The 14,821-nt window shown below is 31.3% G+C and overlaps 1 protein-coding gene across 3 annotated transcripts; it reads left to right on the top strand.

Moving 5' to 3' along the window:
* The first annotated feature begins 5,494 nt into the window (after positions 1-5,494).
* On the top strand, positions 5,495-14,582 carry LOC111713177 (uncharacterized). 3 transcript variants are annotated; one of them, XM_023487997.1, is made up of 14 exons: positions 5,495-5,511; positions 5,840-5,905; positions 6,411-6,489; positions 7,894-7,932; positions 8,839-8,930; positions 9,252-9,302; positions 11,160-11,203; positions 11,687-11,756; positions 12,546-12,621; positions 12,860-12,901; positions 13,212-13,280; positions 13,884-13,947; positions 14,213-14,321; positions 14,448-14,582. In XM_023487997.1, the coding sequence occupies exons 3-14, from the start codon at positions 6,429-6,431 to the stop codon at positions 14,535-14,537; spliced, it is 807 nt and encodes a 268-aa protein (XP_023343765.1). In that variant the 5' UTR covers positions 5,495-5,511; positions 5,840-5,905; positions 6,411-6,428; the 3' UTR covers positions 14,538-14,582. The 3 variants fall into 3 exon arrangements, with proteins under 3 accessions (XP_023343765.1, XP_023343763.1, XP_023343766.1); XM_023487995.1 differs by lacking the exon at positions 5,495-5,511 and having other exon boundaries at positions 5,768-5,905; XM_023487998.1 differs by lacking the exon at positions 5,495-5,511 and having other exon boundaries at positions 5,776-5,905; positions 13,215-13,280.
* The last annotated feature ends 239 nt before the right edge of the window (positions 14,583-14,821 follow it).

The following is a 14,821-nucleotide window of genomic DNA, read 5'->3' as shown; positions in this document are numbered from 1 at the left end:
TTTTGAGTTTGACGTTTATTGAATACAAACTGACAGACAAACAGACAAGCAAAGTATATATATACTAGGCTTTTAAGGGCGTTTCACGCCCATCTTCTTTTTCAACTTTTAATTGTAACTCTATCTGTGAACATCTTCTCTTTGTACAATATAAAACAATAACAAAAACAGTTCGCGGATTTGATAATTTTTTTGCGTAGAATTTTAAAATTTATAAAAATCTAATTTTTTTGTAATTCTAAACATTCATAAACCTTCCTTGCTGATACATCGAAAACATAAGGTATATGATATATCCCCCCTTTAAGGTAGGAGGGGGAGGGGGGAGATGACATGAAAATAATTCTGGTGAGAATGTCTGGCATATGAGCTCAATAATACCGTTTCATCAGATGGACACGAACTAGGGGGAGAAATTTATTCTTTTATTCTTGAAATTAAATTTTATTAAATAGCTTGGAAAAAAAATTATCATCTTGAATTGGATCCAGAATGAAAAGAAAAGTTAAGATAAATATTGTTGCTAGGTTTAATGATTTTCAATTTATAAAATGCATTTTTCTAAAGTTTGGGAGATTCAAAGATAAATTCAGGAAAAGCTGTCATTGTTTTAGAGTATACGAAAACAATTGTTTTTCAAGTTCTTGCGGACGATTTTAAATCGTTTGTTCTCAAAAATTTCGTTCGTTTTAAAAACGACGCCTATCTCAAGGCAATACCCCCTTTGCATGGAGGGTCACATAAAATTACGCGTACAGTCCCTTTAAATAACGTTATGAAAATTCATCGTTTAATTGCAGAAAGAAATTGGGTGAAGCTTTAAATAATGCAAACGAAAGATCGTTTAAAAAAATCGTCGATAGTTTTTAACCCTATCTTTGCTGGGGTACATGAAAACCAGGATATGCTGGGGGGGGGTCAAATTGACCCCCCCCCCCTCTAAATCCCATGTTTGATGTCCAAATATGACAAATGATACATCATTGGAAAGCCCTTGTGCTCTGCTTTTAGAATTTGCAAAAAAATGCAAATTTGCAAAAAATGAATTTTTTATCGCAAAATCCAGTTATATAGTAAAAATGTTTGCAAAAATAATTTGTCCAAAAAATGCAAAAATTATACATTTTTAAAAAGCCCTTGACCATGCCATTTTAAATATGCAAAAATTTTTGCAAAATCTTAAATAACCTGATTTTTAATCAAGAAAAACTAAAAATGTGCAAATTTCCTTTGACAGGTTGTTTGCAAAAAATTTGCAATTTTTTTGCAAAACTTGCGCAACTCGTTTCCTTATGTCAAAGGCTTTCCAAAAAGCTAAATTTTATCAAAATCGGAACCGCCTTAGCCCAATGCTTTTTGAGTTATCTAAAAAAAAAATAAAAATTGCCCCCCCCCCCAGCAGGAATAGGGTTAAAAATCAAACACAGAACGAAAAACCACCGTTTCTTTAAAAACTATGCTTCTCCCATAACTGTAGACACAGGCAATCAAATCTAATTTATTTTCCAAAATTGATAAATATTAAACCGAGAAATAAAGATGATGTTTAATTTTCAGATTAATAATAATCTTTTCGCAGAATTTATTAGAAGTCACTGTTTAACTTGATATTAAAGGGATTCAGCTTTAACCATAGAGAATAGAATATATATTAGAGGAGAATTTACTAGAAAAAAGTGTAAAACGGCCATTTTGTTGTACTGTTTCCATTCTGCAGGTGTACTTCACATATTTATGCTATATAACCTTTTGGGTATTCCTCTCTAATATATATTCTATTCTCTATGGCTTTAACACTGTAACAGAATAAAAAATTTATTTATTCTCTGAAAATATTGAATAAAAACAAGATATTTTATTATAAAATAACTAATTGTTTTTTTATGACTTTTCATCTTTCTGGGAATTCGGTGTTTAATTTGATGAAATTAAAGGGCTTTGATCAGTTTTAACAAACTTTAATTCATTTTCAAAAATATAAAATCTAATAATAAACATGTTATTTTATACAAAGTGTATTTTAAAATTTTTTTCTGACTTTTCGTCGTTTTTTGGATTCACAGTTTAATTGGATGAAAGAAATGGCTTCATTTTTAACAGTAAAGGGTAGCTGAAGCTACAGGGTGTCTTCGAGTAAACCTCATTTCGGGATGCTCATTAAATGTCCATGTTTTTATTCACTCTTTGTCATTTTTCAATTATTGGAAATCAAAGACGATTTTAAGTCGTCTCTTTTTTATGTTTATTGGGACACCATGTTTAGAGAATATCAAATAATAGATCCAATCAGTTTTCCAAAATTTGAAGAAATAGTATGAAAGCCGTAATAATATTGGATTAATTTATTAATAAGATGATTAATATTTGTGATTTTTTGCATTTTAATTACTTTTCCTCTAAGAAAAATTCCGTATTGTGACATATATATTTTGATACAAAAAAACATGTACGTAATAATATTTGATTTATGTATTAATAAAATTGTTAATATTTGTGCTCTTTGCTTTTTAATCACTTTTTCTCTAAGAAAATTGTGTATTGTGACTTGGGTTGTTAATCGTTTTTGTAAACGATCGTTAATCAATCGTTAAGCGATCGTTTTTTGTTTTGTTTTCAAAAACGATTGTTTCCTTTTCGGAAAAAAACGATCGTTTTTAAAAACCACCCACTCGTTTTGAACTTTTAGAAAATGAATAACGATCGTTTTTGAAAACGATCGTTTTTATTAAAACGATTTGCGACCGTTTTTATACTATTGTTTTTTAAATAAACGATCGTTTTTGAAAAAAAAATTATTGACAATTATGTTAACGATCGTTAACGAAGGGTCGTCGTTAACGATCGTTAACAAAACGACGAACTTTATAAAAACGGTCGTTTTTGGAAAAATTACATGCAACTTTATTAAATGTCGTCTTACATGAAGTTTAACAGTTGTGGGGGAGATATAGCACTTCTTGATATTTTCTTAAAAACTACTCAATGATAAGTACAGACGCCCTTCAGGTCGGTTTCCTCTCGTCGTTAACGAACGTTAACGAAGGGTTGTCTTTAACGATCGTTGACGAAGGATCGTCGTTAACGATCGTTAACGAAGGGTCTTCGTTAACGAGTGTTAACGAAACGACGAAATTTATAAAAACGATCGTTTGAAAAAAATAGCGTTTTTAAAAACGAGCGTTTTGTGACGCTATACACAGTAAACTAGAAATCCTGGTTAAAAGCCCATGAGTCTTGACTTTAGTACCAATCTTTACCAATTATATGTTTTTGAATGAAAGGGCCAAATATGTGCAATTCTCATTCGTTTATAGTGGGCCAACCAATTAAAACAACCTACTCTGGTTAGGCGGGTCCAAACTACATAGTAAATTGTGATTTTTTTATTTGTATTATCTCGTGCTTTGTAGTTGAAAAAAAATATGAAATGAAATATGAACATATTGATGTAATTAGATTTATGTGACTAAGTCATATATTTTCATATTTTAGAAAGCCCTTGGGCTCTACTTTATGTATTTGAAAAAGTCAATCTACGGAATTTAGACATTTCCGTGGTTCTACCGAGTTTGCCATTTAAAATTTGAGGCAAATCGGTTAGAAGCTCCTGAGTTATTATTAGACATCCAACAGACAGACAAACACGGCTAAAACAATCGGCCCACATTTTGTGTGGGACCTCAAATGACCCCAAAGAGGGTTTTTTTGGATGATCAAAATTTCAAAAATTAGTCTCCCTCCAACAAAATTTTATTTCCATTAAATTTTCTAAAGCCACTTTTTTTTTCATAAATCCTGCGAACTGTTTTTGTTATTATTTTACAATGTATATACAAAAAGAAAATGTTCACAATTGAACTAGATGATGGGCGCGAAGCGCCCTTAAAGCTTAGTTATAAATATTGCATGACAAGGCAAAAAATGAAAAAAACCACAAAATTACAATCCATCTAAATCTTTCAAATATTAAAATAAAGCAGTGTAATTATCTACTTAAAATCCCGCCCAAGGTCAGGTCCAAACAAGTAAAGTATATATAGCATATCAACAAACAGAAACCCAAACAAGTAAAGTATATATAGCATATCAAAGCAAACATTTAGTATATTTCATGGTTACATATCTTAGTTCAGAAACAATAGCATTTGGAGAGATGTTACTGATTAAAATAAAGATATTTAATGTTAATTATTTAAATATTAGTTTTTGTACAGTGTGTACATAGTGATATTATTTTAATTAGATTCAGAGATTAGAGATGGGTGCGTTCGGTTTTTTCATTTCGTTCGTTCATCGTTTGCTTTTTTATATTCTTATATTAAGCCATCGTACAGTGAAATCGTTTGTTAAAAAAAAATCGTTCTTTTAAGCACAAATTCGAAAAAATTGTTCGTTCAGTTCAGTGAAGAACGATTGTTTTTCAAGGTTGTTCGAACTATTTTAAATTGTTCGTTTTTTGTGCGTTTTCAGACCACGATCGTTTTTCAATTTCTCTTAAATATCCAAGTTGTTCGTCCATCGTTCACGAAAAAAAATTGATCCTTCTCAAAAATTGTGTTCATCAACAATTCGCCCATCTCTATCAAAGAATTTAAACAAAAAGATTTTCTTTGAAAATTGATTGAATTAAAAATCGACAAATCGTAAAAACTTAGTATTTTTAAAAAATATCTTTTGAAAAATATTCATCAATGAAATTTCGTACGCTGATTAAATATAATTATTTCAATTGATTCAGAATAATTAAAGATTTTAATTATTCAGTATAATCATTTCTTAAAATCATTATTTGATATTTAACGATAAAAAAAGAAAAAATATTAATTCTAGAATTAAAATTAAATTCGAATTAACTTTACAGCTACTTAAATTCACACACACTTGGAGGGGAAGGGGGGTTAATTCCCCCCCCCCCCCAATTATTTATATACTTTTCGTAAAATCTTAAAACCCAACACAAAAAATTGAAAAAAGATTATTGTACAAAGAAAAGATGTTATCATATATAATTAAAGAGTCACAACAAAAAGTTAAAATAAAAGATGGGCGCGAAGCGCCCCATAAACCTTTTATTATATAAATGTTAATAATATTCTAAAGATAGAATTACTAGTCTAGTAATCTTATTTTTTTTGTTTACCAACTGTTTAAAGGGACTAAAGAAGAAAGTTCAAGAGAATCTTTACCTGAGTGTCATATCTGATGAACAACGGTACCCTTTAAACTTTATTTAATCAAGAATGAAATTTTTTGATTTTTTTTGCTAGGAATTTTGCAACAGAAACAGAAAGGAAATAGTTAAAAAAAATTTTTAGATAAAGTTTAAAGAGAACGGTTGTGAATCGAACAAACCACTTTATTTTTTTCAGGACCAATTCAAATTATAGTCTACAATCTTTTTCACCGATAAATTTTAAATTCTAATTTGAATTTATAAAGTTTATAAAGTTAAATTTCTTATCTTTTGTCAGTTTATGATAATACAAGAGCATAATCAGTTTAATTCCTTCGGTTATGTGTTTATTTCTAAAAATCATTTTTGAGTGGCTATTTAGCAAATTATAATTATAGGAACGTCTATATTCAATTTTAATTTTCCATCCCCATAATTACCTAAACTTTAGGAATTGAATTTTTGCCACAAACCCAAATTTTCTAATCCATCTTTGCAACCTGATGAAGTAAAATTTCGATATTTTAAACTTGTATTATATTAATTAACAGAATTATCAGTTTCAAATTAGGGTTTCCAATTTTTGACGGATCACTTTGGTTCCATAAAGGCCTTACGGAACCTTTTCTGAGGCTGTTAAGATTGATTTTTAAAATAACCCCTTAGATGCAACACAGAGTGACATGTGTAAACTGTTTCCATGATGTCGCACCTACCTTTGTGTGGCAAGAGGTAGATGTTTTCTTAATTCGGTTAGGAAAGGTTTCGCTGTAAATGTCTAAAAGATTTTATAGTCTTTCATTCTTAACAGCTTCAGAGCTGAAAAGTTAAGAATAGTGGATATCGAGATTAATTCTTGATCCTTTCTTTTTCTTAATATCGAGACTAACCTAATCTTGTACTTGTATCTTAAAAAGTGTATGAAATTCAACCAATCAGAGTCGTGTATATAAAGCCAAAATTTGAAATTTTGCGCGCCATTAAAGATAATGTACAGAAACCGGAGGAACTCTTTAATTTTAAAAACCGGCTTTTGAATTTTTACTTCTGTATCCAAGAAAGGACGGTGTAAGAAGAAAATCAAAAGTGTGTCCATGTGGATACTCAGATTAAGTAATCGGGATTAAGGATATCTCATTCTAAAGTTTTCAGCTTTAGGAAAGGTTTCATAAGGCATTTACGGATCCAAATTGATCCGGTATAATCGAAAACCTTATCTTGAATATTATATTTTTAGGATTAATCAAACAATAAAATGTTGCTTCTTCTTCTCTTTCTTGTTCCCAACGTTTACAGTTTATCTGTTCTATGGATTGGTGAGTGCTTAACAAATTACTCTCTCGCAAAATATCGACAAAAAACTAAGTTATCTTAGACTAACCAGCTGGCTTGATGCGCTAGTTTTTATATTTAAATTCAATCGCGTTTTGGTATATGATTCAACAATCGTTAAACACACAGAATTTTATTTTTTTACTTGTTCATTTAAAGTTTATACTTGAACGAGTATGAAATAATTCTGATCAGGCAATTTGTAGTATTTCAATATCAGCTCTCGAGTTTCTTTATTTATTTTAGTTGTTTTTGATATCGGCCATCTATGCAGGTTTATTGCTGACATTGTTGTAATGAGAACTTCCCTTTGTCAGCTGCATTACATGTATCAGTGTCTTGCAGTAATTTAGAAAGAAATTAAAAGATCTCCTAGCCATAACTGCATTCGGCTAGGTTCAAGGTGATTTAGGTGTACCCCCTAGGAAAGGAACACCCAATGAAACCAATGATGATCTCTCTCAGAAAGTTTTGATTAAGATTCCACAGCAAAGCAGTTTCTGAGTTCCACTATATCTGCTCGTGAAGTAGGATAAGGTTGGAATTTAGGAGGTAGGCGGATGAGGATGGGTGTGTAAGGGTAACAGGTATGAGAAATGCCATAGTCCTCACTTTTAACGTGTATTCCCACGTGGACAGATTTTTTAAAGAAAAAATAACCCGCTAAGCATGCTGTCCCATCGCTTTAAAACACGGGGAGTGTGTCTTTTGCCTATCAATGTCAGAGGTCTGCCATGAGTAATCCAGTTTCCATTGTGAGGAGGGTGAAAAACCAGTTTATGGTATTTGATTTAAAGTCTATTGAAGGCTCTGTTCCCCCTTAAAATCTGTATCAGCATGTACTTCATCCCTGATGTTTTGAGTTTCTGTATTGCTTCTGTATTCATCTTTATTACTTTATCTTGTTCGGGATTAGTCACGCTTTCCACTCAGTTGTGGAGAGTAGTGTCCTTGCTATCTAGACTTCTATACAAGTACAACGCACATAGCGCCCTTTCTCTCAACAGGCTTAGAAAGCTCTGCTGACACCCTTCCTCTGGGAGGTTCGGATACACACTGATAAATTGATGTTTAATTTGTCAAATTGTGAATTCACAGCTTGCTTTGACATAGACTTAACTTTTAACTCAACGTGAATTTCATACCTGTTAAAACAGTTTTGATTTGATTTGATTTGATTCGTTTTTCAACAAATGAATTGAGTCTTTGCCACAAACTCAGAGTTTATCATCCCTATTTCTTTGCAACCTGATTGTGTAAACTTTTGAAATTTCAAACTTGGATTATTTTACATATAACAGAAATCATAGTTTGTAATGTATTAGAATATTAGAAAATCAGAATTTGTGGCAAAGACTCAATTCCTTTATAACAACATCTCTTTTTAGGAAATTCTTACACTTATGTGAACGATGTTCCTTTAACAGGATTTTATCAGAAATAAATAAATAAAAATTTTGAAAATAATTTCCAAAAAGAAAATGGATTACTTTTTCTTGACTGTAAACGTAGCTTAAAAGGACCCTTCAATAAAGGCACCCTTCATTAAAGGGACCCTTCATTAAAGGCACCCTTCATTAAAGGGACCCTTCATTAAAGGGACCCTTCATTAAAGGGACCCTTCATTAAAGGGACCCTTCATTAAAGTGACCCTTCATTAAAGGGACCCTTCATTAAAGGGACCCTTCATTAAAGGGACCCTTCATTAAAGTGACCCTTCATTAAAGTGACCCATTAAAGCAAACTATTTTTCTGATGTATCTTTTAGCAAGTAAATTATATTTCTGATGACTCTGTTAGTAAGTAAAATATATATATTTATAATGTATCTGTTAGTAAGTAAAATATATATATTTATAATGTATCTGTTAGTAAGTAAAATATATATATTTATAATGTATCTGTTGGTAAGTAAATTATATTTCTGATGTATCTGTTGGTAAGTAAATTATATTTCTGATGTATCTGGTTTGTAAGTAAATTATATTTCTGATGTATCTGTTAGTCAGTAAATTATATTTCTAATGTATCTGGTTTGTAAGTAAATTATATTTCTGATGTATCTGGTTTGTAAGTAAATTATATTTCTGATGTATCTGGTTTGTAAGTAAATTATATTTCTGATGTATCTGGTTTGTAAGTAAATTATATTTCTGATGTATCTGGTTTGTAAGTAAATTATATTTCTGATGTATCTGGTTTGTAAGTAAATTATATTTCTGATGTATCTGGTTTGTAAGTAAATTATATTTCTGATGTATCTGTTGGTAAGTAAATAATATTTCTGATGTATCTGGTTTGTAAGTAAATTATATTTCTGATGTATCTGTTAGTAAGTAAATTAGCTGCAGCTGAAAACCTGGATTTTGAATATGATTCTCATACTGAGGGGGGCTGGACTTGGGAGATGCATTCACAATCACAGGTAGATCACATAGATTCAGTCTGCTTATAAAAATTCTCATGAAATTTTTAAGACAGGGTCGCCTTTGACTTTGGCTTTGATTTTACCGCACTTACTCACTTATGCTTTTCTGTAGCCCTTTACATGTATACATTTTAGCACTGTAAAGTACATGTTTTTAGCTTTGGTTTTTAAGAAGTAATTTGCAAAATTCTCATCGATTTTTTCTTGAAAGCTTGAAACCTTTACCTTTAAATCACAGTGAGGTGTAAACCTGCAGATGATCAGGTTGTAAAGATATACGGATAAGTGTGGACAATCATCAACTCATTTATAATCTAGGAAACATTGGATAAAATAAAACTGAAACAATGGGACGTTGTCGTGCTCCAGGTGAGCCTTTTGTATTATCATTCTAAATATTAAAACTTTTAAAAAACTGATATTTTTAGAATTTATTTGATCACGATGAAATTTTTAACTTTAATAATTTATTTTAATTAAGTTTTACAATATTTTTAAATATTTGTATGATATCAGATAAAAATATTTTGAGATTTCTATAATTCTTGTTCTTTATTTTCCTCTTTTTGTACATCTCTCATACATCTTTCAATCATATATTGGCCAATTTTGAAAAAAGGGATATCCTTGTAATTAGCCACTTTAAAGAAAGAACTATTTCTAAAAAGATCTTGCTATTTCCGAACACTGAATTCATTTGAACTAGCTGAATGGCTTTCTTTTCTCAGAGCATTACTTGCACATGTTTTGCTAGCATCAGCTTCTGAACACTTTCTAGATCAGTTAACTTTGGGTAGAATATATGAAGGGGGGGGGGGACATCTCCCATCCGGTGTTCGTCTTTATTCGCTATTGGTAAAACAGATAGTGTAAAGCTTAAAACATCCCTTCTAATTTTCCTTTTCAATATTTTCTTCTTTTTTCTTGTTTATCTTGGTTTTACATTTTAAAGTCTCTCCAAATACTTCTTATGACATCGAGTTGTGGAGTAGGAGAGGGATAAGGCGTTTGTAGGAGGAAGGGTATAGGGGGTTGCTCCCTTTGTTCCTTCTTTATTATACTCTTTCCAAGTAAAGGGGGATTAAGGAAACCCATAACTGCACCCATTATGAAAAATGGGGTGTTGTAAGCCCTGAGCTCTCTTGAGAGGAAACTTTCATAGCAGTCCAGTTCTCGCAGCTGGTCAAGTATCATTGTGCATGGCTTGTATACCCATCAGGGGTTAAACTCCTTCTTTCAGTACACCAAGCTGAAGATGAAGTTTTGATTTATTCTGTACATTCCTTGCTTACCCTGTAAGATACACAATGAGGCTGTAATTCTGGGATTACAAGATAGGTCTACTCTCTTCGGTGTAGGGTTTCCAGCAAATGAAACATTTTGCAAACTTTTTCATGAAATTTTGTATTTTTTGCGAAAATAACTGAAGTGAAAATTTCGCGATTGCAAAATGCCAAAATAATATTGCAAAAATGTTTTGCAATAAATGCAAAAAGTTTGCCGAAATGCAAAAATTTTAAGAAAACCATGAGTTTTATAGCCGCAACAATTAATTGCACAAAAGAACTTGTGGAATTCTCTGCTCTCAAAGCTCAATATTTGAAGTTGTATTATGTGTTCATCCATCAATTGGGCTTGCGGATAAATCCCTCTTTGAAAATGAGTCTTGTATAAAAAAAATCAGTCTTTTTTGATGAATTTTCGTAACTTTTTTGCTAAAATTTTACATTTGTCTTTAAAAATTCTGTATTTTTTGCGAAACTTTCTCTTGTTTTGCATAATTTCCATTTTTTTTTTGCAAAAGTTTTGCATTCTTTTTTGCGAAATTTTCGCATTATTTTTTTCTCGCAAATTTTTCTTTTTCGCTGGAAACCCTACTTCAGAGGCAGTCGGGCAACTGGATCACAATAAAATTACTTAAATTATGAATAAGTTATGCATTTAAAAGGGACGGTAAGTGTAATTTAATCGTTTGTCCATGCAAAAATGGCAATGTCCAACTCACACCTTTAAATAATAATTAGTTTCTTCTGTTGTTGCAGAATTTATGCTGTTTTTTTGTAAAACTATACAATCGAAAAAGTTTTTAAATTAATATTCAAACTACACTATTAATATTGTTATGTATGATATGTGTGTGAATAAATCTGTTAAATAATGAATGTCACTTAAAAATATGTAGATCGGCGCGCAGTCGTATGGTAAAATTTCAATCCAATTTGTTAGGAGTTCAGTTTGCGACCAGCTTATGACGAAGACAGGATTTGTAGGTAAAATTTAAAATGACGCAAAGACGACTTTGTTAAGATATAATTTTAAATAACTCAATTTTCGTATGGTTTTATAAGAAAATACCCATTAAACAATTGTACGAAATAAACAAATATAAGAATCTCTACGTAAACGCAATACGTCTCTTAAAATTACATCTACAGTCTTTTTAATGAAAGCTTAAGCATACTTTTTAAGGACCTTCCATGTAAATATGACTATAATCGATTTTTAACGACACCCTTGTAACCCTTATCTTATCAATAATGTGGAAGTTATTGGGGTTTGTATAGGTTTTTAAGTGCTTAATTCTGAGATTAATAAGAGAAACCATGATTAAAAATAATAAATTTTCAAAATTGTTCACATTGATATCTTATTCATTCTTGATCAGATAAAGTGGTATGGTATGGTATGGTATGGTATGGTATGGTATGGTATGGTATGGTACTTGAAATTGCGCTGACCGTCCCTTTAAACAGGAATAGTGTTGAATACCTGAAAGTGTTGGTGGAGAGAATTCGAGAGAACAACCCTCAAACTATTATTCAGGTTGGACAATATCAAAATATCTATATACATACATTTATCAAAATTAAAAAATCAAACCAGAGAAAGGAACTTCCGGTTATAAATTTTTTGATTTTAACCCATTTGGTTTTAGCTATATCTGGCCGTTTACTTAAGAGTTTCCGGCATAGAATATGTTTTTAAAAGTTTTAAAATTTTTTTATAGAATTATCCAATATTTTTCCGTAATAACTTGGTCTTATATTTTAAATCTACTTATTTTTGAAGTTTAACCTTTAAAACAATTTGATTATGCTTTCATTTGTTTTTAAGAAATTGGTTCTAAGTTCATTCTAAATTAAAGTGGTATTAGGTTTAAATGTCTTCGAATTTCTTCAGAAATGTCTGAAGAGTTTTTAAAGGCTTTAATTTGAAATAGAAAGCTATTTTACCAAACATGTTTATTGTAAATGTAAACAATTATTACGACAATTCCTCTGTATCTCAAGAAACAGAAAGAAAAATGGATTTTTTTTGCCAAAAACTCAAATTTTCTAATCCCATATATACATCTTTGCCAACCTAATATAAAGTAAACCTTAGATATTTCAAACTTGTTTTATTTAATCAGAATTCATAGTTTGAAATATCTAAGTTCAAGCCATAGATATAGGGCCGGATTAGAAAATTTGAGTTTGGGCCAAAAAAACTCTGTTCCTTTATTTAATTATAACAATAGTTTTTTTCTCTGTATGTCTTCTCGACGAAGCTACATTCTGCAGATCAGATAGTTTTTTTTATGATTACCAATAATCAGTTTATATAATCTAGTTTTACGTCACCTGGGGGCGACCTTATGGTTTTCAGAAGGATTGCCCAAGCTATCCCCAAATGTGCACTTATGACAGTAAGAAAACATTTTTGTTAAATTATTATTATTTTCAAAATTTGACATTTTTTCTATTTAGCCAAGAAATATAAAACGAACGCACTAGGTTTGTTTATACATGAAGTATAGACTGCTCTTTCCGGGAAGGTACTAAGTGCTTCTTAGTCTAAGCTTTGTATATATTCCTCCCAGAAACTGCCGTACACTTATTTGTAAACAGAGAAATGGAAGTTCCTCATATATTCCCTGTATTTAGGTATGCAAGATGTTCTTACACAATCGTACACAACCTTTGCATGTAAGATTTTTTACCTTCTGAATGATTTTTTTCAACAGATTTCAAAACTTTGTTCTAAACAGGTTGCATAGCAGGTTCCTAAACAGGTTTCTAAACAAGTTTCTAAACAGGTTCCTAACCAGGTTTTTAAACAGGTTTCTACACAAGTTTCTAAACAGGTTTCCAAACAGGTGTCTAAACAGGTATCTGAACAGGTTTCTAAACAGGTTTCTAAACAGGTTTCTAAACAGGTTTCTAAACAGGTTTCTAAACAGGTTTCTAAACAGGTTTTTAAGCAGGTTTTTGAACTGGTTCTAAACCGGTTTCTAAGCAGGTATGAATAAGCCATCTAGAGCCAGTCCTGTCGGAGAAGCTTTCAGGGCAGTCCAGGAAATTCTAGGTAATTTTCTAAATAAGAACAAAGGCATTTGCATCAAATCCAGTCTGACCATGCTGCCTCTTACAGAGATGGGTCGACTTTAAAGCCTTGGCCTTTGGGATTGCCTTATCAATTCTCTGTTACATTTTTGTTCATTAAACATGTTCATTTTAAAGGAACTGAGTTTTTGTCACGAATTTAAATTTTTAATTTCCTATATCTTTTCAACCCAATGGTCTAAACCTTTGATATTTCAAACTTAGATTATTCGGTCTAACAGAATTCATAGTTTGAAATATCTAAGACTTATGTCATCAGTTTGCAAAGATTTATGGATTATATAATCTGAACTTGTGGTAAGGACTCAAATCCTTTACGACGAGCTTGAAGACGTCTCTTTATGTTTTGATGTCCAACAAACTTTTTATCAAATTTGAGGTTTTCAAGCAAACAAAGAGAAGCTGTAAATTGACAAAAAAGCTGTAAATTGACAGTTTCTCATTTTTTCTATGTTTCTGCGAAGCCATACTTGTTAGAAATAAAAATTAAATTTGAAGTTCGTCTTCATTATATTGATTTATACGACGACCACTGCAATTGCGTCAAAAATAATGAAATATTTAGGAGATGATGAGTTCTTCTCGTTATACAATACTAATGGAGTATCTGATCATCATGCATCTGCCAAGTAAGCAATGACAGACAAAATAAAACAAAATTTTTATGAAGAATGTCGAACTAGTGAAAGCATTTTGAAGTTAAAACCATTTTGAAATAGTAACATCCTTAGACCACAGAGAATGAATATAGTCAGAGTAAACAGTTTTAGGTTAAGACCACAGAGAATGAATAAAGACAGAGTAAACAGTTAAATGTTTTGATCACAGGGTAACTTAAATGTCCATCTTTCTTTCTGCGTTCATGTTTAATTCTTAAGCAAACTTTTTATTAAGAGGTTCTTATCTCTCTGCATTGGTTCATTTTGGTTCCATGTTCCAGCGGAGTATAGTTGGGATCCCTGAACCTGCAGGGTTGGATCAAATCACTGCGGAAAAACTCCAGGTGAAGAAAGATAATGTGATAGATATCACATTGCAAACATCTATATGGACTAAAATATATGAGTTTGTGTCAAAAACTCAGTTTCTCTGTCGTCCTAGTTTTCTCTTTAATCTTAATTGTGTTTAGTTTATTGGACAGAATGTGCTTGACTCCAGGTCCTGGGAATATCCTATGGAAGACGACTGTTCAGCCTGTATCTGTGATTGTCAAGAATAATATGTTTTCCTTTCTTAAATTTAAAAATAGATGGTGCAAGGCATAGTTTCAAATAGTTAAAAGAGACTGTAGCTTTCTTGCGGGTATGTTAAATTCACAACGGTACCCTTTCAGCCACTCCTGTATGCCGAGTCCATTAGCGCCGGATCCAATCAGGGTTCAGCCATGTGTAATTGTTGTCTATTCTGAAGAAATAGAAATCGTATGGCGGTAACATCTATCTTTCTATCTATCTCATTATCCAATCAGAGTTATGAATCCTTTAATCGGCGCTATCAGTAAAT

Source organism: Eurytemora carolleeae, unplaced genomic scaffold (assembly GCF_000591075.1).
Source record: "Eurytemora carolleeae unplaced genomic scaffold, Eaff_2.0 scaffold1376, whole genome shotgun sequence".
NCBI lineage: Eukaryota > Metazoa > Arthropoda > Copepoda > Calanoida > Temoridae > Eurytemora > Eurytemora carolleeae.
This window is presented reverse-complemented; position numbering and strand designations above follow the sequence as displayed.

What these genes read in the sequence shown, in the direction of transcription:
- LOC111713177 (XM_023487997.1), top strand. Translation starts at nt 6,429, where the DNA reads ATGTTGCTTCTTCTTCTCTTTCTTGTTCCCAACGTTTACAGTTTATCT. An exon ending in GAACGATGTTCCTTTAACAG is followed by an intron (nt 7,933 to 8,838) that starts GATTTTATCAGA and finishes TGTATCTGTTAG; the next exon opens with TAAGTAAATTAGCTGCAGCT. An exon ending in ACCCTCAAACTATTATTCAG is followed by an intron (nt 11,757 to 12,545) that starts GTTGGACAATAT and finishes TATATAATCTAG; the next exon opens with TTTTACGTCACCTGGGGGCG.